This window comes from Narcine bancroftii, chromosome 2, assembly GCF_036971445.1.
Source record: "Narcine bancroftii isolate sNarBan1 chromosome 2, sNarBan1.hap1, whole genome shotgun sequence".
In the NCBI taxonomy this organism is placed as follows: domain Eukaryota; kingdom Metazoa; phylum Chordata; class Chondrichthyes; order Torpediniformes; family Narcinidae; genus Narcine; species Narcine bancroftii.
The window spans coordinates 339,252,633-339,280,127 of NC_091470.1; the positions used below are offsets into that span (position 1 = coordinate 339,252,633).

The window sequence follows — 27,495 nt, forward strand, 5'->3', positions numbered from 1 at the left end:
TAGTTGAGTTGAGGATACTGACTAGAGTTGGTCAATTGGATAGCTTCAAGATTTTTTTTAATTATCTGTCCAAACTTTTCCTAATTTGGGAAATGATCAAAACATCTATCAAAGTGGCTTCAAAAATTTTACATTTATCACAGAATGGATTGATATCAGGATAAATTCGAGACAATTTATCTTTAGAAAAGCACACTCTATGTATCACTTTAAATTGAATCAAACTGTCTAGCAGACAGATAAGAATTATGAACCCATCTCTCTCTGAGAAGGATAAATTAAGATTGTTTTTCCATTCAATTTTGATCTTAATTAAGGAAACTGTATATATTCAATATTTTATATTATAGTGGATATTATACATTTACGGGTTATATTATATTATATATAAATATGTTTTTAAAAGAGATAGATTGTGGGGAAGTTTAGTGTAGGTCACTCCACAAACAGATACTTACACTTCACATCTCATTTAAAATGCAAGAACTTTGCTGAAACTAGACATTCAGGCACCAGTAGTTTTGCAAAACAAAATGGAACTGCTTTGGAATGAATTTTCAAAGCAAGTGCAAATGGAGAAGTCTGAGCTCAAGTGCTATAAAGATCTTTCAAGGATTTGGGCTTGTTTTTTTCCAAGCAGAGAGAGGAAAGAAAAACAGGATTTCTTTTAGAGGGAGAGAAAAGTCAGTTCTGCTTTTGAGGCTGCAACATGGCAAGCTGGCAGGCTTGTTGAAAACCCCATTTTGAAGATAGGTTGTGAGTTCTGAGCTAAGCCTGTTGAAAACCCTTGTAGTTCTTACAAGAGGAAATGGCTGGCTAGAGTGTTTCTTCTGAAATAAGAGGAACTCTGTGGTGACCTGGAAAAAGAGATTATCATTTGGAAAACTGATGATGGGGCAAGTTTCTTGGGCAAGACACTAAAGTGATTGATCAGAGGAAATCAGTTTGTGTGTGTCCAACGAGCAAAAATCTCTCTCTGAAACCAATAAGAACCTTCATGAGCGGAAACCATTTAACTTTTAGCACCAGACCCTGGTGAAAATTCATAAATGTTACATTCTGTGCACAGTATAAGAATTGCCTTGAAAAGTAAATGATTGGACTATTAAAGCAAAGAACTTTCCTGAACATATATCATTGCATACACGTGCACTTAAAATTAGAAGGGTGTCAAGTTAGGTTAAGTTAAGTAATAAATTAAAGTTTGATCCTGTTTTTTATGTTTCAAGAAAATTAAAAGCAACTTTTGTTTAAGTAACCATTTGTCTTGATGAATTTCTATTGCTGCTGAGTTTTGGGGTCCTCTGGGCTCGTAACAGTACTCTTATGTAGTTCAAAATGTTTGTCTATAAAATTCAGATTAGGAAGATGTGGAAATTCAGGAGATTTAGATCAACTAAAGTACCTGATTTGGTAATACCCCAAAAAATGTCTGTTTGGTAAATTAAATTCTGCCATCAATTGTTGAATAAAAATATCTTTAAAGCTTTTACTCCCTAGCCAATTCCATTCCATATAACCTGCATCTAAAATAGAGGGCTGGAAAAGATGATTAGACAGATATTTTAAAAACTTTAAAAACATGCTTCGTAGGGCAGGGCATTCTTTTCTTTTCTAACTTTTCTGCTATTCCTTTCTCTTATCCTTCAGGTGCTGCAAGATAATAAAAAAAAGGAGTGAGCACCTGAGTGACAAAAAACACCCCACTTAGATGGCAGAAGCCAGCCCCAGTTCTAAAAAAGCCCATATCTATTTGCAAACTGTATCACCGGCATGTTTGATTTATTACTTAAGGGAGTAGGAAACCTCAAGGAAGCGGCAACCTTGCTCCCAGTTCCACTGCTCCCAGTTAACCTGCATTATTACAAAGAGCATTGCAGTTAGGTCATTTATCATGCTCTTGGGCAGAAGCAACAAAAAGCCAATACCTTTGCTAAGCTCATTTTTTTACATTTTCCTAAATATGTAATAAAAAAATGATTGCAAAATCAAATTGTCTGAGTTTTAGGCAGTTTATTGTTTAAGTAATTACTATAAATATTTTCCATTCTCCTTTTGTTGGCAAACTAGAAAATATACAGTTAGAAATATTTTTGGTTTTAGATGGAGTAATTTGAAACTATATTTTGTATTCACATCAGTATTGCAAAAGTTTCACATTTATTTGTGGCATATCGCTGTTGAACCATGTGCTTTTGTTTCTTTCTCTTCAAATTGAAAATAAACCACATTCATCCATTGATCACTGCTGAGTCATAAAACAGAAACCTTAAAACAAATCTGAAGTAAATAACTTGAGGAAGAAACCTAGCTAGAAGTGGATTTATAAGTGCATTAACGTCCCAGTTGTAGCTTCAGAACTAGGGTTATCTCACAATGCATGTTGGAAGTCAAAGCCTAAGACTTGATTCTGGAGTAACATTCCAGTTGACAGTGCAATATACTTTAAATCCAGTCCAGCGTTAAACCAGATATAATGAGTAACTGTAGCATTTTTTTTGAACCAGTTATAAGTAATTCTAAATATAAAATGAATTATGGTTAGATACATTTTTTAAGAATAATTTTTCTTATTGAGAGTAATATTCATTGAGTCAAAAGTCAGGGTTCTGCTGTGACAGGTTAATGCCCAATTTATTGACTAGTAATTTTGGAGCAAGTAATGAACTTGCACAATAGGGAATCTCATTATTCATATACATTCATATACATTAAGAGTCGTGGTAGTGTAGTGGTTAACTATCAAGATTATCAATCACAGTTCTGAACCATTCATCTAAAGGCAGGCATGAATGTAAATTCTACTGAGATAGCTGGGAAATGTAAATTCAGTAATGAAATAAACATAGTCTTGAAAATAAATAATCAAATCCCATTTAGGGCGGCACAGTTGGCAAAGCAGTTAGCACAATGCTATTACAGCGCCAGCGATTGGGACCAGGGTTCGAATCCTGTGCTGTCCGTAAAAAGTTTGACCCCATTACTGCATGGATTTGCTCTGGGTGCTCCAGTTTCCACGTACCCTTGGAAACATACTGGGTTATAGTTCAATTGGGTGGCACACATTTGAGAGCCAAAAGGGTCTGTAACCATGCTGTATGTCTGAAAAAACCATGATTAACTCAAATTATCATAAACCCCATCTGGTTTGCTAATATCCTTTAGAGTAGAAATCTGCTATCCTGACCTATACATGACTCTGAACTCATCAACAGGGCTGTTTCCTGATAATCACCACAGTTAGGTAAACAATCAGAGTGGACAATAAATACTAGCAATGCTAGCAACATACATACCTAGCCCCTGAGAAAGTTAGAAGTTACGTGTCAGGCAATCACGAGTTCAAATAAAGTTATAGAATTAGCCTTCATTTTAATGTGGATAAATAAGCATTTGTAGTGGCAGCTACTTTGCTAACTGAAGGATCGCACAACCAGACGGGTTGAGTTCAGTGAGCAGAACTGATTTATTGCAGGCTGCCTGGCTGGTCTTATACTCCCAGCCTGGACCTGGCTGAGAACCGCGCTGGGGCCCCGACGGCACCAGGGCATCATGTGGGTCCCCAAGCGCGGGCTTCCGAGCCCGGTGCCGAGGTCGGGAGGAAACCCCCAACCGCGCCATTTTGGCCGGCTGCCCTGCCACGTGCGTGACGAGCTGGGCTGATTCGCCTGCCTAATGGCGTACTGCCACACATTCCTAAAAAAATCACAAGCTGAAGTTGATGTATTTGGGAAAACAGTTCCTGGTTTTGGTGTCTCTTCTGATTTGAATTTTATCTCCCCAAAATCTTCAGGGCAACAAATTTCAAAGGGAAAATATAATAGTATATAGAATATCACCAAGATTAATCACCTACTCTTGGACCCAATTGTGCAATTAAAATACAGAGCTTTTTGCTTCCACGCTTGACTATATGTACATGGAAATAAGGTCCCTGCAATATCAGTAACACCTTCAATCACTGGTCATACAGAGTTGCAGAGTGGAGTTGCTGAATAACTACTCCAGTATTTTCTTTACTTTCTCCCAGTAACCCCATGGGTTTTGTGTGCATTCTCCAGTTTCCACCCATGTTGCATTGTTGGTTGGTTAATTGTCCACCATACATTGTCCCTACAATTCAAGTGAATGGTAGAATCTCAAGGGTAAGGATGTGTGTGCATGTATGCTTGATGCTTGGTGGATACTTGGTTGGATATTGCACCCTGTTCCTGTGCTGAATAAAACAAAACAGGCATCCCACTGGTGTAAGTAATAAAGGGTTGCTGCCTCACAGCAAATCTGGTTCAATCCTGATTTCCAATCCGATTGTTGTGGAGTTTACATGTTCCCCCAGTCAATGTGTGTGTTCCTACTAGGTTTTCAGTTTTTCCACATATTACAAAGATGGATGGTTTTGGTAGGTGTAGTAGAATCTAGGACAGTGTGATGGAAAAGTTTGGAGAATAAAGTGGGATCATTATTAGGATAAGTGATTCTATGGCAGGTCCTCCTGCAAAAACCAGGAAGATAATAGGTTTAAGTTGAGAGGAAGTTTTGAAGAGGATTTGAAAGGAAATTTGATTTTCTGCAAGATATGGTTGATAGAACATAGAAAGCACAGGAACAGGCTCTTCAGCCCACAATTGTGCCAAACATGGAGCCAAATTAAACAGTCTCTTCTACAATACATATCCCATTATTCCTTGTATATTGATCTCTTTCTGGAAGTCTCTCAACAGCTATTATATTGTAACTATTGTAGTTCCTTCTTCCACTACCAATGGAGCCCATCCCAGCACGTATCATTTTCTATGTAAAAAATAAACTTGCCACGCACATCATCTTTAAAATCCCACACCCATCCCCCTCCCCCTTCTCCCCATCTTAAACACGTCCCTAAGAAAATATTCTGTCTGTCTACCATATTATGGCTCTCCTAATTTTACAAACTTCTGTTAGGTCTCCCTAATTCTCAACCCCCCCGCCCCAAAGGAAAACAACCCAAGTTTGTCCAACATCTCCTTATAGTTCCTATCTTCCTATCCAGTCTATTAAATTTATTCTGTACCCTTTCCAACCTGTAATAGGGAAACCAGGATGCAAATAATAATATATAGGTATTTAGAACTTGCTGTTTGAGGAAGTGGAGGAGTTGGATATAATTATTACACTTACGATACATTGATACAGACAATGTATTGGGCAACGTACATAATTGCATGGACCTAATCCAAGCAAATGAGATTCGTATCAGATGAACAAAAGATCACCTTGGACACAGTATGTAGAAGGGCCAGTTCCTGTGACTCGATGATCATTGAAATGATCTTTTTTTATGTACATTTCCTCCTTTGTTTCATTCTTGACCCTTTTTGTTAAACTCAAAAGAAATCCAGGATAAAACTGAAATAGATTCCATATCTCCCCAATTGAAAGGAAAATTGTTCCCCATCATACACTTGAGAGTGTTTCCTCCCAGCTGACCTTTCAAAACCCTTTTTAGGAACACCTCTCTTTTCCAAACACACATCCAATTACACTTTTCAGCCCTCCACGTTTTTGATCAATGTAATTTACTCCAGCTAACAGAGAGAATCTTATTGCCAAAGAAAGATATGTGCTGCCTCTACATGATCATTGCTCAAAAATCAGCTGTTTATAGCTGATGAATTCTGGATATATAGTGCAGATGGATAAGCTTGTTCTGTAGTTCAGTGAAAGCAAAGATGAAAACCATTGAACACCATTATATATTTTCTCTCTTCTGCTTATTAAGAATCAGCACTTTCCTTTTTAATAGAGCTTGAAAAATCAGTTGTATGCAGTTTAGGACCACTTGTTATGTTCAGCTTCATTAGCCTCTGTTTGATTTTCTTGTGTAAGTGCTTTATAATGTTGAGGAAAGGCTTTCAAATCTTTTTGTTAATGGAATCAGTGTTGTCACATGTGATGTCTCATTGCAACAGGGTATGGCACAAGTTAATTGAAATAACAGTACAAGTTTTTCTTCTTTACAGCTTTAGTTTTAGAAATCTGTGTACGCTTCAAACTGTTAAATTAGCTGTAAAAAAAACTGATGGTTTTTTTTGTCATTGTTTAAGCAGGCACAATCTCAAAAAGTTTGATTATATAAAGATTACAGCTGGACATCTAATCCTTTTTGTGTCCATGGGTCATTTACTTGCACCCTGAAGCTCTAACACAATTAAAGATTGAAAACTCACCAACACTTCTTGGTTTAAGCACTCAATTTGTGCAATTAATTCTATATAAGAACATTCCAAATAATCAAATTAATTACTTTTGCCAACTGTTGGTCTCTGATAAAACATGAGACCTCATCAACTATGAACAGATAAACCTGGTCAAGTGTGAAACAGGGGCTCAAATTAAAACTACTTTTACCAAGGATTGTTATTTGGACTTGATGACTAAGGGCTGTAGTTTTGACACTGCATGACTAACTTTTCTGAGCTCGTATATTTTGTAGAAAGTTGTGGAAGTAGAATTTTCACTCTGGATTTTGAAATTGGACCTCTCCAGTTTATGTGTCACAATGATGGAGTAGGTCACCAAAGCAAATGGAAAGAATTCAATGACCCTTGAACATTTTAAAGCATTACTGGTATGCACTTAACTCTATTAAAGATCTGTTCAATATTCTGCAACACTAAATTGATTGATAATATAGCACCAGTCCATGTGCATTCCAGTAAACAAAGTATAGCACTTATTTGTTGGTAGATAATATATTTATGTAGATGTTCTATAAAAATTGCAACTTTCAAATCCACAGGACATTGTTCACTTTAGATTCAAGAATCAATTTATTGTCATGTAATAAAGACTGCAATATTACATGGAATTTGTTTTGGTCTGCTGTAAAGCAGACAGATTCACCATTGGTTAAAAATTGCCTGAAGCGCCTCTTGCAGTCAGAGAAAAAGAAGCAAAAGAGAATCCCCTCAGAGTCCTGGAGTGTTGATGGATTAACCTCCAGCACTTCCGAAGCCACACAGAGTCCAGTCCAAACCATCAGTAGTCTGAGCTCCAGATCTGAACCTCCGACACAATCAGGAACCCTTCAGCGCCTCAGCACCATCTTGCATCCCAGTTCCGAGACCGGGTACCCCTTTAGCTAGTCTCCAGCAGCCCACAGCCTGCATGGGTTCCTTGCCACAAGTCGCCAACAGTCCGCTACCTGTTATTTTTCTTCAACCACAGAGTCCCTCACTGGTCCGCCGTTATGGTCACCATCCCATGGGTAGGCTCTGCTTCTCAAACTGGAGGGAGGTGTGTGGTCTCCCCATTTTCTGGTGCCCTGTGCCAGTCCTCTGCTTCCTCAGAGTCTGTAACCCTTCGGCTGCTGCCAATCCTAGGTGCTGCCATCTTGGGTGCTGACCCAGTGGTTGCAGTATTTTAAACAGTTGTCTGAGCAGGCACCTAAAACAGAAACTGAACCAGTCAATCATATATAAAATACTGTTTATCTTTTGTTCTGTTTTATTGATCAGAAATTGGAATGCTCAGAAAAGGTCAAAGTTATTTTATGCTTGTATTTTAGATGCCTGTTTGCTCTTACTACCTCAAAGGAATCTGCAACAGCAATAACTGTCCTTACAGCCACGTTTATGTTTCAAGAAAAGCAGAAGTTTGCCAAGATTTCCTGAAGGGATACTGCCCATTGGGAGCAAAGGTACAGAAAAATGAATTGGAAAAAAAGTTCATTTGTTGTTACTATTCAGTTACTGAAAGCTTTGGTATAGTAGAAAAGACACCATTCTATAATCTTCTTGTTATTTAGTGGGGTTTTTTTGCATGTGGAGGATACAAACCTTTGTTATTCATTATTAGGTAAATGGATATGATAAGTGAAATATTGTTCCATTTAAGAACCAGTCACTATCAGCACAATTGGATGTACAATTTAATTCCCTTCCTTTGTGGGCAAGCACAATTTTAGAAGAGCAGTTACCCTCTATAATGATTCCCAAAGTGGGCGATGCTGCCCCTCTCTGGGCATTGGAAAGATCCGTCGCCACCCCCACCCTCCCTCCTGCTCAGCTCCGCCACAGGGCTGTGGAGAGAGATTAGGGCGGTGGGATGAGTGTGGCGACCAACACAGGGCTGTGGGGAGAGAGCAAGGCAGTGGGATTATTGTGGGGACCGATACAGCGCTGCCAGGAGACACTGAGCATCATAGCCTAGCTAGCCAAAATTTGAAGTATAGTACAGATTAGAACCATCGTAACTTTGAAAAATCGTAAGTCGGGGATTATCTGTAAATAGGTTAAGTGAGTGAACAAGAGTCTGGCAGATGGAGTACAATGTTGGTAAATGCAAAGTCATCCATTTTAAAAGGTAAAATAGATGAGATTGTTGAAATTATGAAAGATTGCAGCATGCTGTTATGCAGAAAGACTTGGGAGTACTTGTCCATGAATTGCAAGGTGCAACAGGTAATCAAGAAGGCAAATATAGAACATTGGCCTTCATTTCCAGAGGGAATGAATTTAAAGGCAGGAAGGTTCTGATGCAACTGGTTAAGTTACTGGTAAGGCCACACTTGAGGTATTGAATGCAGTTCTAGTCACTTTACTTGAGAAAAGATGTACTGGTTTTGGAGGTGTTGTGGAGTAGGTTGATTCCAGAAATGAGAGGGTTCACTGATGAGGAAAGATTGAGTTATCTGGCACTATACTTGCTGGATTTTAGAAGAATGAGAGAAGTTCTTATAGAAATATGTAAAATTATGAAAAGGATAGATAAAAGGTAGTAGAGGTTGCCTCGTAAAATATATTTAAGACACAGATAGACTTTTTATATTGTGGGGTAATGAAGGGTTATGGTCAAAAGGCAGAAAGTGGAGTTGAGTGCATGTCCAGATGATCTTATTGAATGGCAGAGCAAGTTTGATGGGCCAGATGGCCTACTCCTGCTTCTATTTCTTATGTGTTTGGTTGATGAAGCTCCATAATTCAAATGAGGAAAATCTCATACTTCCTTTAGATCAATAGAAATATGTGATTTAGATTGAATATTAAGTGCCTATTGTGAGAATATCTTTGGTTTTATCTCTATTTACTTGATACAAGGTCTATAGATTTTAGAAGGATAATAAACCCCACTTACCTCAGCAATTCTCTTTTGATCATTTGCATGAAGGTTGGCACTGGGTAGCAGGAGAATTTTATGACAAAGAGATGGGAAAAAGCTGTGTATCCAAAGGTTATGGACAATTTCAGAATCACGGAGGAAGGAGGAATCCAAGAACAATATTTTCAATAAACCAAGAGGAAATGAGAGAAGATAGTGAGATTGACAAGAAAGTGACCGGCTGTTACAGAAGATGTGAACAAATATTTATGAATCTAGACAAATTCAGAGCTAATTGGGATTTTTTTTTAAAAATCAATCGTAATAATCTTTATTTGAATTCATGAAGCATTCACGGCAAAATAGACAAGTTGGCAGCACAGATAACAACATTTGGGTATGATATAATAGCTTTTATTGAAGATGTGCTTGCAGGGTGATCAGCAATGGGTGCTTTGTATTTCAGGTTACAAAATAACAGATTAAAAGAAAAGGAGTATAACATGAAAGTCTGCAAACTCAGTGATTGAAGTAAAAACGCAATGCTAAATTGGGATAGAGTGAAATTATGCCTCTCGCAAGAGGTGATTACACTATTTGCCAAAGAAACACTTGGTTTAAATGGCTGACAAATAGGATAAAGTATGTAGGATTCATACAGATAATAAATTACAAAATTTATATAAATTAAATTATTTGCCATTACTTTAAAAATTTGGAGGATTTAAATAGATGGACATATTGCCTATAACATTAGTAGGAAGAGTTAATTGTATAAAAATGAATATATTTCCCAGAATACAGTATCTTTTTCAATCATTCCCTATATTAATACCTCAAAAATTCTTTCAAGTATTAAATATATTAGAAAAAAAATTATGGAAAGGTAATATGTCTGGATTCTCTACAGAAAAATTAAGGTGGAAATGTGAATTGGGAAGTTTACAGCTCCTAAACTTTAAAAATTACTATAGAGCAGCCCAAATGAAATATCTTACCTTTTCTTTGAAGAGGGGGAAAATCTGCTTGGGTAAAAATAGAATTAGATAAAATAGGAGAGAGAAAAGTAGAAGATAGGATGAGAAATTAAAAACTGCTGAAAGGGAAACTCCCCTATTAAAATATTTGATTAAAATTTGGCATAATCCAAATACAGGAATTGGAATAAAGAGTAATTTATTTTAAAACTCCTTTGACTCATAACAGACTCACCAAATTTTTCAAATAATCAAATTTTTGAAATTTGGTCTTGTAAAGGGATCAGATACATTGAAGACTGTTATGAGTAAAGGCAATTGATGTTATTTGAACAACTTAACAGTAAGTATGGTATTCTTAATAATATAAATGTTTCTATTTTCAAATTAGAATATATTTAAGTGATAAGATGGGTCCAACAATGATTATACCAAAGTGTGAAGACTTTAATAAGAAATGGAAATACAAAGAAATCTATTTTTGCAATTTATCATTTACTTCAAATTGGGACCCCTAAACCTGTGATTCATAAATCTAAACAAAGATGGGAGTCAGATTTAAATGTGAGAATAGATGAGGAGAATTGGGGTGATTTATGTCAAGACAGTATGACTAATACAATAAATGTAAGACACAGACTGGTAGAATATAATTTTTTATATCAGTTATATCTCACGCCATAAAAATTAAATAAATTGAAATTGGATTTTATCAGATCAGTTTTAGATGTAGCATAGAGGTGGACACTTCTGGATGGAATTAGGAAAATTTTTAGAATAAATTACAGGAGTCCAGTTTCCACAAAATCCAGAATTATTTTTATTAGGTAACATTTTAGGGATAAGTCCTAAATTGAAATTAACTAAATACCAGTTAGAATTTGTTAAAATTGCATTAGCAGTGGCCAGAAAATGTATTGCAGTTGCTTGGAAATCTGATTCACACCTAAGTTTGGAACAATGGAGTGCGGAAATGCACAGTTGTGTTCCCTTTTAGAAAATTACATATAATTTAAGGGAAAAATATGGTATATTTTTGCAAATTTGGCACCCGTACCTACAAAAAAAGATTAAATTTTTACTTTTTTTAATGTTTCTAAATGTTCTTAGTGTTTAAGACCTGTGTGGAACCCCATTAATGATGAAATAGACCAGATGGGGTTTAACACTTTCAGAAGTCCATTTTCTTATTTTTATTCCTTTCTTTCTTCCTTTCTTTTCTTCTATTCTAATCCTTAACTATGTACTTTCTTTTCTTTACCTTTTCTTGGGACTGTTGGGTGTGGGGGGTGATGGGGTGCTGGAGTATTATCATCATGTACTTGATACTCAATATATTATTACATCTGTATTTTGAAATATATTTGAATGCATGTATGGTTAAAAATTTTAAATAAAATATTTTAAAAGTGCTATGCTGGAGAAACTCAGCAGGGCAAACAATATACAGCAAGATAAAGTTACATAACCAATGTTTCAGGCTTGAGCCCTTCATCAAGGTATGAGCAAAATGTAGGCAGATGCTTCAGTAAAATTGTGGGGGGGATAGAAACATAGAAAAATAGGTGCAGGAGTAGGCCATTTGGCCCTTCAAGCCTACACCGTCATTCAATATGATCACGACTGATCAGTACCCAGTTCCTGCCTTCTCCCCACTGTTACAAGATCAAACCAGCAACCACAAAGAAGGCATATCTTTACAGGGGTAAAAATGAACAATTACTTTGTTAACAAAAAATTCACCTTCAAACTTTAATTCAATGCCCACTGGTTACTATGCAAATTTCTTTAACAGTGTAAAACTAATAAATTCCCCAGCCTAAATATAACATATGTAATTAAAGTCTAAGTTATATTTCCAACCAGCCTACAGAAAAACTTAGACACAAAACACACAAGACTCACTAAACTTTGATCTCAACTGAAGCAAAGATCATAAACAAAATTCAGTTTGTTTGGTAAACTGAAGCCAAAATATCTTTGAGAGAGAGAGAGCACAAAATTTGAAGTTGTCTCGTGTTGCTTGCAGAGAGAGGAACCACTGGCTTGGTCAGGATCCTTCTGGCTGTCTTCAGAATGTTCATCCTTTTGAAATTCCAACATTCTAAACTGTCCTCCAGACCATGACTCATGATCTGGGCCTTCTTCCACTTTTTTCATTTTCTGCACACGCTCGGTCTATGTCCCACTCTCTCAGCAGTCCACCTTCACCTTGGCTCTCTAAGGCAAACTGTCACTTTTTAACATAAAACCACACAACACATAGGCCAATACACAACAAAGAGCTCTGTAACAACATACCCCTTGATCCCCTTAGCCTCAAGGGCCAAATCTAAACTACTCTTAAATATTGACAAGGAACCGGCCTCAACTACTTCCTGTGGCAAAGAATTTCACAGATCCATCACCCACCGAGGGAAGAAATTTTTCCTCATCTCAGTCCTAAAAAACTTCCCCCTTATCCTTAAAATGTGACCCCTGTTTCTGGTTTTCCCCAGCAAGGATAGGCAAGGGGAGGCGCACAGGCCCAGAGGCAAGGTGTGGGATATCTTTGTTAATTAAGGAATAAATCAGAGTAGTATTGAGTTGTGATACAAATGCAATTAATGCAACAAATGCAAGTAATGAAAAATCAAATGGGCAGCGGTAGTCCATTGGCCCCTAAATGTGACTTCTCGATACAACAGAGCATAAATAGGGAAGAATCTTGGACATATTTGAAGGAATCTAGCAATTGTCATAGGGATATAGTTTGTTGTCATTATACCTGGTGCAGTAGGAAGGGTTTGTGCAGGCCAGCAAGTCATGTCCAATGTACATACAGCAGGCAGTACAAAGTCAAAGAGCAAGAGCGTATTACAGTTTGTCGTGTAACATAGCAAGGGATCATTATTATGGGGTTCTTTCAAAAGTCTGATGGCTCCGGGAAAGAAACTGTCTTTGAACCTGTTGCTGCACAATTTCACTCTTGAAAATTCTCCTCTGTGTTACGCTATATTTTATATTATATATTAGTATGTCTTTAAAAGAGATAGATTGTGGGGGTTTAGTTTAGGTCACTTCACAAACAGACAGTAACACTTCACAAAACACATCTAATTTAAATGCCAGAGCTTTGCTCAAGCCAGACATCCAGGCTCCGAGTGCCTTTGTTCATCTCCAAGTACAATGGAATTGCTTTTGGAAGGAATTTCAAAACGCAGGTGCAAATGGAAGAGCCCAGGCTCAAGTCCTGATAAAGATCTTTCAACAATTAGGTTTGATGCCTTGAAAGTGGTTGTTTAGTTTTTACAAGCAGAAAGAGAGGAAAGACCAAACAGGATTTCTCTTAGAAAGTGAGAGAGAACTGAGTTCTGCAGTGGATTTTGAAGCTGCAACATGGCAGGCTTGTTGAAAATCCCATTTTGAATGGGTTGTGAGTTCTGAGTTCAGCCTGTGAAAAGCCTTGTAGTTCTTACAAGAGGAAATGGCTGGCTAGAGTGTTTCTCCTGAAATAAGGATAACAAGAGGAACTCTGTGGTGACCTGGAAGAAGAGGTTATCATTTGGAAAAACCTATGATGGGGTAAGTTTCTTCAGCATGACACTGAAGTGGCTGATCAGGGGAAATCAGTTTGTGTGTGTCCAACGAGCAACAAATCTCTCTGAAACCAACAAGAACCTTCGTGAGCAGTAACCAATTGCCTTTAAGCACCAGAGTCTGGTGAAAATTCATAAATGTTCAATTCCGTGCTTGGTATAAGAATTGCCTGTTACCGGTGAACTTGGAGGAGTGAAAAGTGAGATTGGATTGTGAATCAAATAACTTCTGAACATATATACATTACATACACGAGCACTTAGAATTAGAAGGGTGTCAAGTTAGGTTAAGTTAATAGTAATAATTTAAAATCTGATCCTGTTTTTATGTTTCAAGAAAATTAAAAGCAACTCTTGTTTAAGTAACCATTTGTCTTGGTGAATTTCTATTGCTGCTGAGTTTTGTGGTCCTCTGGACTCATAACACCTGACGTGAAGAAGTTCCAGACAAATTCAGATTGATCAATAACTGTTGAAAACAAAAACTCAGCCTTTACTTGATTGCATGTACCATTTGCAATAAGATAGGTGAGTTGACAGCACAGATACCAATATATGAGTATGGTATGGTCTCATACCAATATAATCTATTTAAGAATCAGAATTTATTGTCATGAACAAATCACAAATTCTTTATTTATGTGGCAGTGTCACAGTGCAAACATTTATAAAAACCACCTTATAAAAATAGTGCATGAAAAGTCAAAGTAAGGCAGAGTCTTTGGTTCATTGATCATTCAGGAATCTGATGGCAGCAGGAAAGAAACTCAACTTGTGCCACTGGGTACTCATCTTTAGGCTCCTTTAACTTTTTCCTGTTGTAGTAGAGTGAAGGGGGCATGACCTGGATGATGGGGCTCCTTGAGGTTAAGACACTCTGGTGCCCATGATGTCGCAGGCCAAGATAACCTGAGGATTTATTTTCTTGTCCTGAGTGTTGGCACTTCCATACTAAACAGTGATGCACCCAGTCAGAATGCTGTCCACAGTACACGTGTAGATATTTTCAAGAGTCTTCTGTGACATACCGAATTTCCTCAAACACCTCACAAAGTATCACTGCTGGCAAGCTTTCTTCGTGATTGCATCAGCATGGAGGCTCCAGGACAGATCCTTGGAGATGTTGATACCTAGGAATTTTAAGTTCTTGACCCTCTCCACTACTGAGCCTTCAATGAGGACTGGATCGTGTTCTCCTGATTTCCTCCTGAAGTCCACAATCATCTCCTTGGTTTTACTAGTGCAGGTTGTTGGTGTGACACCACTCAATGAATTAATCTATCTCCCTCCTGTACACTTTCACATTGCCCTTTCTGATTCTGCCGACAAACATGGTGTTATCGACAAATTTGTAGATAGCATTGGAATTGTGCCTGGCCACACAGTCATAGGTGCACAGTTTGTAGAGCAGTGAGCTAAGCACACATCCTTGAGGAGGGGACATTGTTTCCAATTCTTACAGACTGTGGGCTTCGAATGAGGAAGTCAAAGATCCAGTTACAGAGGGGTGTGCAGAGGCCCAGGCTTTGGAGCTTTTTGACCAGCACTGAGGGAAGGCTGAGCTGACGTCTATGAAAAACAGTTATATGTATGAGTTGTTCTTTTTGAGGTGATCCAGGGCTGAGTGGAGAATATATTGATTGGATGAATCAACTAGTGAGGATATCATACATTTGTGGAGTTCATAAAGATTACTTCTAAGAACAAAGCCTACCTAGGAACCGGCTACTTTAAATTTAGTTGTGAATAATGAAGAAGGATTAATAAGATATCTTGTGGTTAAAATCCCATAGAAGGGAGTAACCACAATATAATAAAATTCCACAGGAATAAAACTCCCATCTTCAATTTAAATGAACGTAATTAGAATTATGTGTGTGGACTAAGAAAATAGGCTAAGAGACTGGTCAGTACATGAATGGTGGGCTGAAAGGGCCTGTTTCCATTATGTATGTCTAAATTTTAAATTTAATAAAGGAAGTCAAGGATAATGTTCGAGTGAAAAATAAAGTAGCATAGGCTGATGTTAGGCCAGAGAACTGGTAAGCTTTTAGGATCCAGCAGTGAAAGACTAATAAGCTCATAGGAAAGGAGAAAATTAAAAGAATCAAAACAATAAGAAATTTTATGGAAGAAGACAGCTAAGTATTGGACATCTTGAGAACAAGGCTGGTGAATTAATAACAGGAAGCAAAGAAATGGCATCTACGTTAAATCAATGTTATGCATCAGTCTTCACCATGGAGGTCACTGCAAAAATCCCTCGATAGGCTAATTTCAAATAACAAAGAGCAACGTGCAAAGATCCCAATCATGAGCGCTAATGTATTGGAGAAATAGACAGCGCTAATAGTAGATAAATCACTGGGATCCAATGGCCTGCAGCCAAGGGTTTTAAAGAAAGTGGCCACAGAGATAGTGAGCCTGGTGTTTGAAATTTTTCAAAAACAGTCACCATGACCCTCTTGTTCATAAAGAGTAGAAGACAGCCAGTTGTTTTGTTGTTGGCAAGGGGTAATATTCAAAGAAGAAATAACTAATTGTTTAGGATAGCTAAATATAATCAAATCTAGCAAATATAATTTTGTCAAAGAACAATGCATGAGTTTGCACCTCCTTTAAGAACAATCGCGCATGTGCAGAAGTTTGCACACGCGCAGAACTGAACAAGCCGTTTCCTTGTGGGGAATAGCTGAATCAACTGAAGCTGCTATCAGCAGTGTTGACCTCCAGGCCCTTCCATGGAATTCGGAGGTAGATTCTGAAGTTCATAGAAGTGATTTAGAAGGACAAGAAGAAGTCGTCCAAGACAGAGAGGAGGAGGAGGAAGAAGAAGGTACAGAACATGAAGAACAGGGTATTGAAGCCATGCAAGTTAAGATTCCTGAGGCTAGAAGTCAAGGTATGGGCAAACCTATATTAATGAATCAGTTGAATATTAATGAGCAAGAAGATTGATATGCAATTTGTATCTGTAAAATGTGATGTTAATAACAATTTGAATATGTTAAAGGTGAAATGAGAAATATTAAGGATGAAATGAAAAAATATACGAAAGTGGTTGACAAAGTCAAAGTTCAAGTTCGGAAAATTGAAGAAAATATGCAAGAGTATCATGATGAAGTGGAACAATGCAAAGATGCAGTTAATAAAATGGAAGATTCTGTTATGACTTGGGACTTGCAGAGAAAACGGCTTTTGTAAAACAATTGATATACTGGAAAATCATAGCTGTAGAAATAATGCGAAGATTGTTGGGTTGGTTGAAGATTTTAAATACTCTAATCCTGTACAATTTTAAATACTCTAATCCTGTACAATTTTTTTCAAAAAGGGATCCTATAAGTTTTGAGTTCTGAGAAAGAGACAATATTGCGAGTGGCTGTCCAGAATACCCAAAAATATCAAGGCCCATTAATAGTGGATCAAAGGAGAGTATTTTTTATGTAGATTCAAGAATGACAGTTGTGAAAAAAGAGAAGTGTTTAATCCTGCTAAATTGGTTTTGTGGAAAAAAGGATACAAGTTCTCTTTTCAATGTCCAGTGAAACTTTAAGTGTTTTAGGGTAAAATCGAGTTTCCAAATTCTCTTTCAAGTATTAAACGGGATCAACAAATGGATGTACAGAACTTGGGCATTCAACAAGTTTTATCAGATCAACCTGAGGTGATACAAGCTGCACGAAAAGTATTGATGCAACAAGAAACTGAAGAGCTCGATGACAGACAAATGAATAGAGATCTTGAAGAGGCTGCCTACACCTAAAAATGAACTATTTCTCACTGAACATATGTAGGGAATGTTCATACGGGGAAGGGGGGTGGTGGAGGATTTTCCTTTTCTTTCTGTAGCCATGTGTCACCTTGAGGTGAGGGCCACTTCCCATACAATAGAGGGGGTAGTACTGGCTATTTTTTTAGCAGTAACTTCTTTTGGAGCGGGTTCTAATTTAAATAAAAAATCTTTCCTTTTTCCTATTTTTCTATTTTCAACAAAGATGTCAAGTGTGATTGATAGGCTTAAGGTGCTGTGGGTCCAAGAGGAGAGGCAAGGGGAGTTCTGAATTTTTTGGAAGTAGAGAAATGGCTGCTGTTAGAGTATTAAATTTTGTAATTTTTAATATAAATGGGCTTAAAAATGCAATTAAGAGAAAAAGGGTGTTAGCTTATATTAAAAAATGAAAGTTGATATTGCTTTTTTGCAAGAGACTCATTTAACAGAGACTAAAAAGAATTTGTGGAGATCAAGTGGTAGCCTCAACATTTAACTCTAAAGCAAGAGAAGTTGTGATATTGATTAAGAAGACTTTACCTGTTAACATTTCAAAGGGTGGTTACAGATCCTGTGGGAGCTTTGTTTTGATTCATTGTCAAATTTATTCTGAAATGTGAACACTTACGAGTATTCTTACACCAAATGTAGATGATGAAGGATTTATTTGTGATACTTTTATGTATTCAGCTAAAATTCATGAGAAGGTTTTGATAGGAGGGGATTTTAATTGCTGTCTTGATCCGGTGTTGGATAAGTCGGCAAGATCAGTTGTAAGAGCAAAAGTGGCAAAGGTGATTCTGAGTTAGATGAAAGACCTGAATTTGATAGATATTTTGCGAAGGTTAGATCCAAAGGAAAGGGACTATTTTTATTCATTTTGGCATGATTCTTATTCAAGAATAGATTTATTTTTAATATCAGCACAATTGCAAGGAAGAATTATGCATGCAGAGTATAAAGCTAGAATTCTATCTAATCACTCACCACTTCTGATAAACTGTTTGGTACCTGAGAAAGAAGAACCTGTTTATAGGTGGAGATTAAGCTCTACATTGCTGAAGAGGATGGATTTTTGTGACTTTATAAGGAAAAAGATTCAAGATTTTTTAGAAATAAATTCTAATTCAATGGATAATAAATTTGTCCTTTGGAATTCTTTGAATGCATATTTACAAGGTCAGATAATAAGTTATACATCAAACGTTAAGAAAGATTGTATGAAAGAGGTTTATAAATTAGAAAAAGAAATGGAAGGTTTGGATAAAGATTTACAAAGAAAGGCTTCTGATGAGAAAAGGAAGAAACATAACAAAAAAACCATTACAATACAATTCAGACCTAAAGAGCAGAAAAATTAATTGAGAGAAAAGGCATTATGAATTAGGAGAAAGGGCTCGTAAAGTTCTTGCCTGGCAGTTGAAATTAAAACAAGCTTTTAGAACAATTAATGCTTTTAAAAATAATTCAAAGAAGATTACCTAAAATCCTCAAGAAATTAATGATTTATTTAAAGATTTTTATTTCAAATTTATAGCTGAGTCTAGTTGTAAGGAAACTAAAATTGAGAATTTTTAAAATCTCAAGTAAGTTTATCTAGTTTGAATTATCGGGATCAAAATGATTTCGATGCTCCCTTTATGGCAAGAGAAGTTAGTGAGGTATTTAGTTCATTCCAGAGTGGTAAGTCACCAGGGGAGGATGGTTTTCTATCTGAATTTTTAAAGAAATTTATGGAACTTTTAACACCCCATTTTTTTAATGTTTTATTTATTTGAATTATTGAACCATGATACATACATTAAAAAACCAAATAATACATATGATAAAAATAATGGTATACATAACATATTACACCCCTACTACCCATCCTCCTCCCATAATAACCCTCCCACCTACCCTATCCCCCAAAAGCCCAACTAACCTAATCCACAAGAAGGAAAGAAAGGAAGAAAAGAAAAAAGATATAAACCATAATAACATAATTAATTGCCATGGGTTAGAGTAAAACCACCACAGAATTCAGAATTTAAAACCCATATAATCCAAATAAGGGCTCCAAAATATCCCCTTTTAAACCAAGTGATGGAATCTCATTTTCTACCAGAATCTTTTTCAAATGCAATTATTACAGTTATTAGTTATACTAAAGAAAGATAAACAGTTTTTTTCTTTTTCTTTTTTTGGGGTTTGAGGAGGAAGGGGGGATTTTGTATAGCACGTGTAATTTTTAAAAATCTTTTAGATAATGAAATGTATTTACAGTTGTGGTTTGAAAATTGTTAAATAAAATATTTTTTTTAAAAACGAGATTCAAAGAAGAAATAACTAATCATTTAGGATAGCTAAATATAATCAAATCTGGGAAAAATTATTTTTATCAAATATAAATCGTTTGACAAACGTGATCAAATTCTTTAAGGAGGGAACAAATTGTAGGATTTCTAAGTTTGTTGAAGATACAAAAATAGGTGGAAAGGTATGTTGTGATGAGAACATTGAGATTCTAGGATGTAGAAAGATAAAGTGGTTGAGTGAAAACCTGGCAAATGGTGTTTAAATCAGAAATTGTGAGATCATGCAGTTTGATGAGGAAACTAAAAGTGGATTATTATCAAAAGGATATAGGTATTCTCATTGCATCGGTCACAGAAAGTTAGCAAGCAGATGCAACAAGCAGTTAAGAAGGCAAATAATATGTTGGCCTTAATTGAGAAGGGGCTGGAATTCGGAATAATGAGTTTTTGTTGCAGCTGTGCAACTTGGATCTGAGCCTCAGAAGAGAAAGGTGAAGTGCAGTAGAGCCATACTCACAGGGGAGTTGTTCGGGGAACAGGTAGAAAAACTACAGGATTGTGTGTTGCCTCCCGGGTGCTCGGGTCCAGGAATGGAGATGCCCAGGACTTTCTTCAACCAGAGGATGGTAAATCTGTGGAATTTATTACTTCAGACAGTTGTGGAGGCCAGGCCATTGGGTGTATTTAAGGCAGGAATTGATAGGTTCTTGATTAGCCAGGGCATCAAAGGTTATGGAGTGAAAGCCAGGTGGTGGGGCTGAGTTTAGAAGGATGTAAGTGGGGATCTTATTAAAATATGCAAGATCCTAAGGGGACTCCATAGGGCAGATTTTGATATCTCTCGCACCTTCTCTGCAACTGAAAACTAACTTGCTCTTTTTCTCTCACTTCTGACAACAGTTCTTGGACCTGACACATTAATTTTCTTTCCCTTTCCCTTTCCCTTTCCCATGCTGCCTGACCTGAGTACAGCCAGCATTTTCTGTTTTATTTTAAGCATGAAATAATGATATGGCCATTGTTAAAGCATGGTTTCAAGATGAGAAGCATAACAGATCAGTAGATCTTGAAATGAAAGCAAAGTGGGATGAAACTGGAATGTTTGATTAATATTGCTTAATAAACCACTCAAAGTCATATAAGAAAACAAATGGAGGTCATTTCAGCTGAAGTGAGGAGCACAAAATGAATGTTGCCTTGGGTAAGATCATTTTATTTGAGGCCCCCAAAAGGTTACAGAAGAATAAAAATGCATGCAATTTTATGAAATGCTCAAAAATAGCAATGCAAATAAGCAATAGTAGTAATGGATTTCAGTTACACTGGTACATACTTGGTATTCAGGATTTATTCACAGGAATAAGAGTGCTAATGTAATCAGTGGTAATAGGACCATTATAGCATTATATATAGAATGTAATGGATAGTTCTATTGTGCTTGGAATCTTGAGCAAATAACTTGCTCTGAGCTCTTCCCAATTACTCAATCTGAAGTGAACCACCAAGGAAGGCAATGTATTGTGAGAACTGGTGTGGGGCAAGTGGTGCTGCCACCCAGTGCTGCATTGTGGATCTGAGGGCTGGACCCTCTCAAGTACAGTGAGACAGGTGGTACTAGGGATTGGCAGCAGCTGTGCCATGCATTAACAGGCCATGAAAATCCAGTGGTTTGCCTCATCACCTACTTTGCATATGATGAATGCTGCAGTCTCTCCTTCTTTTTCTTCATCTGCACAAGTTTACCCAGCCAGAAGATTTCCCAATGGTAACGAGCTTGATCACTATTGCTTATTAACACTTATTTATTAGAGAAATGTCCAGGCTGCGAGCTTTGAAGCCAACCAGGGGGATAAAGAGAGAGATCACCTTCTATCTCTTCCTATGTGAGGGAAAATGTAGGAGTCTGTCTACACACGGAAAGCTTTTGCTTGTCTTGTCATTTCTGACTGTATTGCCCTTACCTGGATGTAACACTGAGCAGCCACACAGTTTGCCCAAGCCTATTCAGTACCAATTCTCACAGGGTGCCTTGTTAATTTGCTTCATAACAAGCCATAAGTGATGATAGCATCATTTTGTTAAAATGGGAATTTTAATGGGTTCATGGTTTGTGCCAGATCCCTAGTAAAGTAAAGCACAGTCCAAGCAGATTCATCAGGGGGGTTATGTTCAGACTGCAGAGTCAAGAGCTCTTACAAGTTAGCACTCTGCAGAGTAATTCTAAGCTGTGTACCACTGTACCTCAAAGTCAAGTGGGAAAGGTGGAGTAAGAGGGTGCAGAATTGTTGATTGCATTCCATAAGGTTTCTTTACACAATTCAAAGCAAGCCCATCAAGCGAGGAACTGCTATAGGATAGAACTTAGGGAATGTAAAAACCATACAAGAGCATTTTCAAGGCAGAGATTATAATTTAGTTGGATGTATAGAGTTATGGAAAAGGGCAAAGATTGGCCAAAGGGAGTAAGAGTTTTACATTGAAATGTTAATTTTGCTAGGCCTTGATAATATTCATCGAAAGTGCAATGCTACTTCAACGTCAGCAGCAAAGCCGGGTGGGGGAGGGGCATTCAACAAGAAAAGAGTAATGGTTCAAACCAAAACAATTGGCAATTAAATAAAATTGAGAGCTCTCAGATCTGGACTGCTATGAATTTTGAGAAACATGAAACAAGGCATAAAGGGGAAATTTTAAGTCAACTAATCATTCTCATAATCAACACAAGAGCAGTGACCTGACGAGTACTTAAAGGACTTTGCAACTTGATAAAAATGTAAAAAATGATAGGTGAAAGATGGGAACCAGGTGGGGAGCTGGATGAAAGGAGACAAAGGGGTATGGAAAGAGAGAGACTGGGGGAGGGAGGTTAGCAGAAATTGGAAGAGTTGATACTGATGTTGTCTTGTTGGAGACTACCAAGTCTTGTCCTATTTGCATGATGCCTTGATTGGGCAGTAAACAAAGCCACAAGCAAAAATCTTAATGTGGCAGTGGTGTGTGGAATTCAAATGGTTGACCACTGAGTGGTCTTTGCTATTGCAGCGGACAGAGCAAAGGTGCTGAACGTAACTATCTCCCAATATACGTCTAGTGGGAAGGGGTGAGTGAATAAGGGAGTCGCAGAGGGATTGTTCCCTACGGAAAGCAGGGTCAGATGGTGGGATCCCAATGTAGGTGGCAAAAACGTGTGGCTGAGATGAAGAATTGAGAGAAAGAAATAGAATCATTACAGAAAACAGGATATGAAGAGATGTAATCAAAATAACTGTTGAAGTTAGTGGGTTTATGGATCATGTCTGTTGATAGGGGTTATTTACTGTGTCCTGTGCCCCCAATGCAGTCTCAGAGAGATTGATTAATTGAGTACCTTCCCTCTGTGTGCTGCAACAGCAAGTACCTCCTTGTGGCCAACTATTTTAATTCCACACACCATTGCTCCACTTATATGTCTGTCCATGGCCTCGTACTGCCAATATAAAGTCACTACTAAATTGGAGGAATAACACCTTGTATTCCTTCTCTGCAGTCTCCAACTAGGCAGCATCGATATATAGCTCCAATTTCTGTTCACCCCTTTCTCTGGTCTTTCTCTTTCCCCACCCCTCCGTCTTCTTTTCACCTGCACCCACCCCCTTACCTTTACTTCTTTCAGAAAGATTTTTTTTAGCCCTCTGTCCTCTCCCCATTACTTCTCAGCTTCTTTATCTTTTACCTTCTGACTTCCAAGCCTGTGCAGCTCCCCTTCTCCTTCTTCCATCTCCCAAACCTTTATATTCAGACATATGCTTGTTTTTCCCCCCGTTTCCAAAGCAGAACACAGGCCTGAAATTGATTGCTTTTTATTTCCTGTGGACCTGCTGAGTTTCTCCCTCGCGTTGGTGTATTGAAATACAATGCTGACATCATTGCTTTATAGTTGCCCTGTAAAAAAACAGCGGGGTGCGATAGGAAAAAAGGCTTGTGTGCTCTCAAAAGGACTGAAGCTTGACTATAAATATATGTGGAGGGCTGATCTTATAAATATTTTCCTAAATGCCACACTGAGCTTTCAGAGGGTTAACTGATATTCTATAAATACCCTGTAACACCAAAAATGCTGACATAATGTTAAAGTGCTGCAGAATGTCCCAGAAAATTAACAGAATTTTTTGTATCAAGCAAAAATTATTGTTTGATTCCATCTTAAAAAAAAATCTCTCTCACTCAGCTGTAATCGTGCCATTCGTGTGAAATTTTTAATATCTTCTTTTCCTTTTCTGTTTGCTTTGCATCAGTGTGATAATCTGGGTCCACTTTTGCACCAGTAGCCTTTTCATTGGTTAGTCCATTTATTGCAAGGCACTGGCCAGAATTAGTTTCTCTCCCTCCCTCCTAGATTTTCCTCATGGGTAAATTGATTTCCCATTCATCTGTGACCTGCTCTCACCTGGCCTCTGTTATAAAGTATATCTTGTCAATGATGGCACAACCATACTTTTGCAAGAACGATTGATAAGATAAAATGTGATTCTTCCAAAATCCCTCCAAGAATGGGACTAGCCGACAGCACTCTTTTACCTCTGAATCTATTTGATTCTCTATGATGTCCATGACGATTTTTGCCATGGCTCAACATATTAGCATATTTGTAGGCATTAATTGTACTTATCAAATTGATTTATCAAGGACCAGACAAATTGGAAGGACAATACCTTTATATTCCATATTAGTGATGTCCAACCAAATAACATCAATATCTTTCTTTTTCAATCTGTTTATTGAGTTATATCAAACATATATACAAGAGGAGAATTACATTACATACATGTATTTACATGTCTGTAAGGTCCTTTATCCAGAACCCTTGGGGGACAGTGTGTTCCGAATTTTGGATTTTTCTGGATTTCAGAAAGCCAGATTTAAGACCACCCGAATTGTGCTGCCGAATCCACCCCCACCCCCTTCCAGTTGCACTGCTGTCTCCCCCTCCCCCTCGCCCGCCCGACTCACTCTGCCATCTCTCCCCCTTGCCCATCTGACTCGCGCTGCCAGTCTCTTCCCCCACTGCAGGTGCGGGTGCTTCCGCCCCCCCCAGCCTAGGTTCACGATGGTGGAGATCAGGTCCCCCCGCAGCCTAGGCCTTTTCAGACGTTGTGCGCATGCGCGAACTTTCACGCATGCGCAGTTGGTCTTTTTGTTCCAAAGTCGATCGACGCTTCACACTGGCGCCATCTTGCGCGTCTGTATGTGAAGTCGGCACCGGTTCAGAAAAGGCTTTATCGACGGACTGCCGTTGAGGTCGGGGCTGTAAAGAAATCGAATCCTCAGGCTTCACTGTTGAGGTAGGCCGTTTCTTCCAACATTGTAGCCGATATGGTAGCTGTTTTCTTAGTTGCTTGAACTTTAGTTTTCTTCATTATTGACAGTTTGGCATTTCAACAATATAATCTTCCGAGTTTTTAAAAGTTCTGCCAGGAGGGGGTGTTTTCCACATCTTCTCCTAACACCATCATGCCACAACCCCACCCCCACCCTCCACAACCCCCATATACCTCCTTCCTGATGGTAGTAGTATGAAGGCATAGCCTGGGATGCTAGGGCCCATGAGGATAGAGGCTGTTTTCTTAAGACACTGCCTCTTTTAGATATCCTCAGTGGAGCGAAGACTGATGCTCATGATGGCCCTGACTAAGTTCACGACTCTCTGTAGTCTTTTTCTGCCCTGTGCATTTACACCTCCATACCAGACAATGATGCAACCAGTCAGAATTCTCTCCATGATACATTTATAGAAATTTGCAAGAGACTTCTTGGTGATATACCAAATATCCTGATACTCCTCATGAAGTATAGCCATTGGCAAGTTTTCTTCATGAATGCATCAAAATGGAATAATTTCTTAATTATTTCCACTTCTCACCCTTCAATGAGGACTGGTTTGTGTTCTACTGATCTCCCCTTCCTGAAGTCCACAATCAATTCATTAGTTTTACTGATGTTGAGTGCAAAGTTGTTGTTGAGACACCACTCAACCAGCTGATCTATCTCATTCCTGTATGCTTTGTCATTGCCATCTATGAACCTGCCGATGACTGTGGTGTCATCGGCAAATTTGTAAATGGGATTTGAATTGAACAGTCATGGGTGTGGAGAAAATATTGCAGTGGGCTAAGCACGCATCCTGTGTTGATTGTCAGTAAGGAATTCCAATTTGTTGTTTTCAGTTTGTACTGACTATGGTCTTCCAATGAGGATCCAGTTGCGGGGAGTGGGGGCAGGGTGCAGAGGCCAAGTTTTTGGAGCATATTGACCAGAACTGAGGGTATAATGGTGTTGAATGCTGAGCTATCATCAGTGAAGTGTAGCCTAATGTATGTTTTGCTGTTGTCGAGGTGATCCAGATCTAAGTGGCAAGGCAGTGCAATTTTATCTGCTGTGGAGCAATTGTGGTGGTATGTGAATTGCTTGAAGGAAAGCACTTTGTTGGGCATTAGGCAAACTTAATGTTCATCAATTGCTCATTTTCTGTCAATGTTTTATCTACCCCATTTACACTTGTTTTGAAATCACTGCTGATCTTTTAACCAAACTCTTCCACTATTTTGAGGAATTTAACTAGGTACTAATACCCGACCTTCTGCAGTTCTAAAAAAAATCAAAATCTCAATCCCAGACTCTTAATATTCTATTCAACTACAACTTCATTGTCTCCCCTGTGTCATTTTCCAGGTTTCTCTCAATGTTACAAAATGTGTCCAGATTGAAGTGCTTAGAGAAAGGATTGCTGGTTGGTATGTGATGCATCGTGTTGGAAATTAATAGAACTGTGGGATGTTCACCAAGAGTCTCGTGTTTCTGATGGACAGTCTCAATGGAAGCATTAATCTGAGAGATGCCCAAGTTTTTTTCCCTGCAATTTTACACTACTAGGCCTTATATTTTGATTTTTTTTAAAAAATATGTTTCTCTTAATGCATGGTTGGAAAATATTTGCAGATGTGAATACAGGGTGCTATTTTTAATGCAGAAGACTTAATTCAAATATATCCCATCTCAGCATGAAATATGATTGTGAGTTAATGGTGGTAAATTATAGCTCCACTCAACCAATAGGAAAAACAACTGCTCATGCGCGAAAGTTTATACTTCCGTATCACCAATGCAGGTCAAAAGGTCAGATATCCCCATTAACCTTGGTCATTAACCTTGAGCAATTTTTCTTGAATCTTCCCTGAACCATTGACTTGTCCCACCTCCAAAATTTATTTTAAACCAGTTTGCCCTGACAATGTAAAAATTAAAACAGTTTATAATTACAACTGAACTTAGTCACAGCCCTTTTTTTACCCTGTTGATAGAACTGACATGACTGTGTTAGTGTCTAAATGTATCATATCCATTAACCACTATCTAGTAAAGAAAATTCTCATGTGATGTTTATTTGACTGTAGTATTTATGCCATTTAGCAGTAAGTAATGGTAGTTCCTGCTAAACAATGCAAATCTATTAACATGGCCTGTATCGAGAAAATGTTGGAAGACAAAATAGAGATAATAATGCTTCATTTGCAGAGCCTTGGTCAAGAATTTGCCACTGCTGGTATTATTATTAACATTAGAATAATTAGAATAACCATATAACAGTTTACAGCGCGGAAACAGGCCATGTCGGCCCTTCGAGTCCGCGCCGGTTCACTTGAACAACTCCACTAGCTCCCCCCTCTCGCTCTCCACGCATAAGTTTGCATTTTTGTTTTCTATTCCCATGAATTGTGATGACTGAGTCAAGATATTTTAAATGATTAGGATTTTCT

At 37.8% G+C, this 27,495-nt stretch overlaps 1 protein-coding gene across 6 annotated transcripts in view; it reads left to right on the top strand.

The window, feature by feature from the left end:
* Positions 1-27,495, top strand: part of zc3h3 (zinc finger CCCH-type containing 3) — a 353,231-nt gene that overhangs the window by 198,537 nt on the left and 127,199 nt on the right. For 5 of the 6 annotated variants that reach the window (XR_011352501.1, XM_069922187.1, XM_069922186.1 and 2 more), the window contains exon 9: positions 7,547-7,678. Coding sequence is in view for 5 of the 6 variants with exons in the window: in XM_069922187.1 (XP_069778288.1) it covers positions 7,547-7,678 (132 nt within the window). In the remaining variant the exon portion in view is untranslated. Of the gene's footprint in view, positions 1-7,546; positions 7,679-9,147; positions 9,711-27,495 lie in introns of those variants that run through there. The other variant, XM_069922191.1, reaches the window with a different exon arrangement.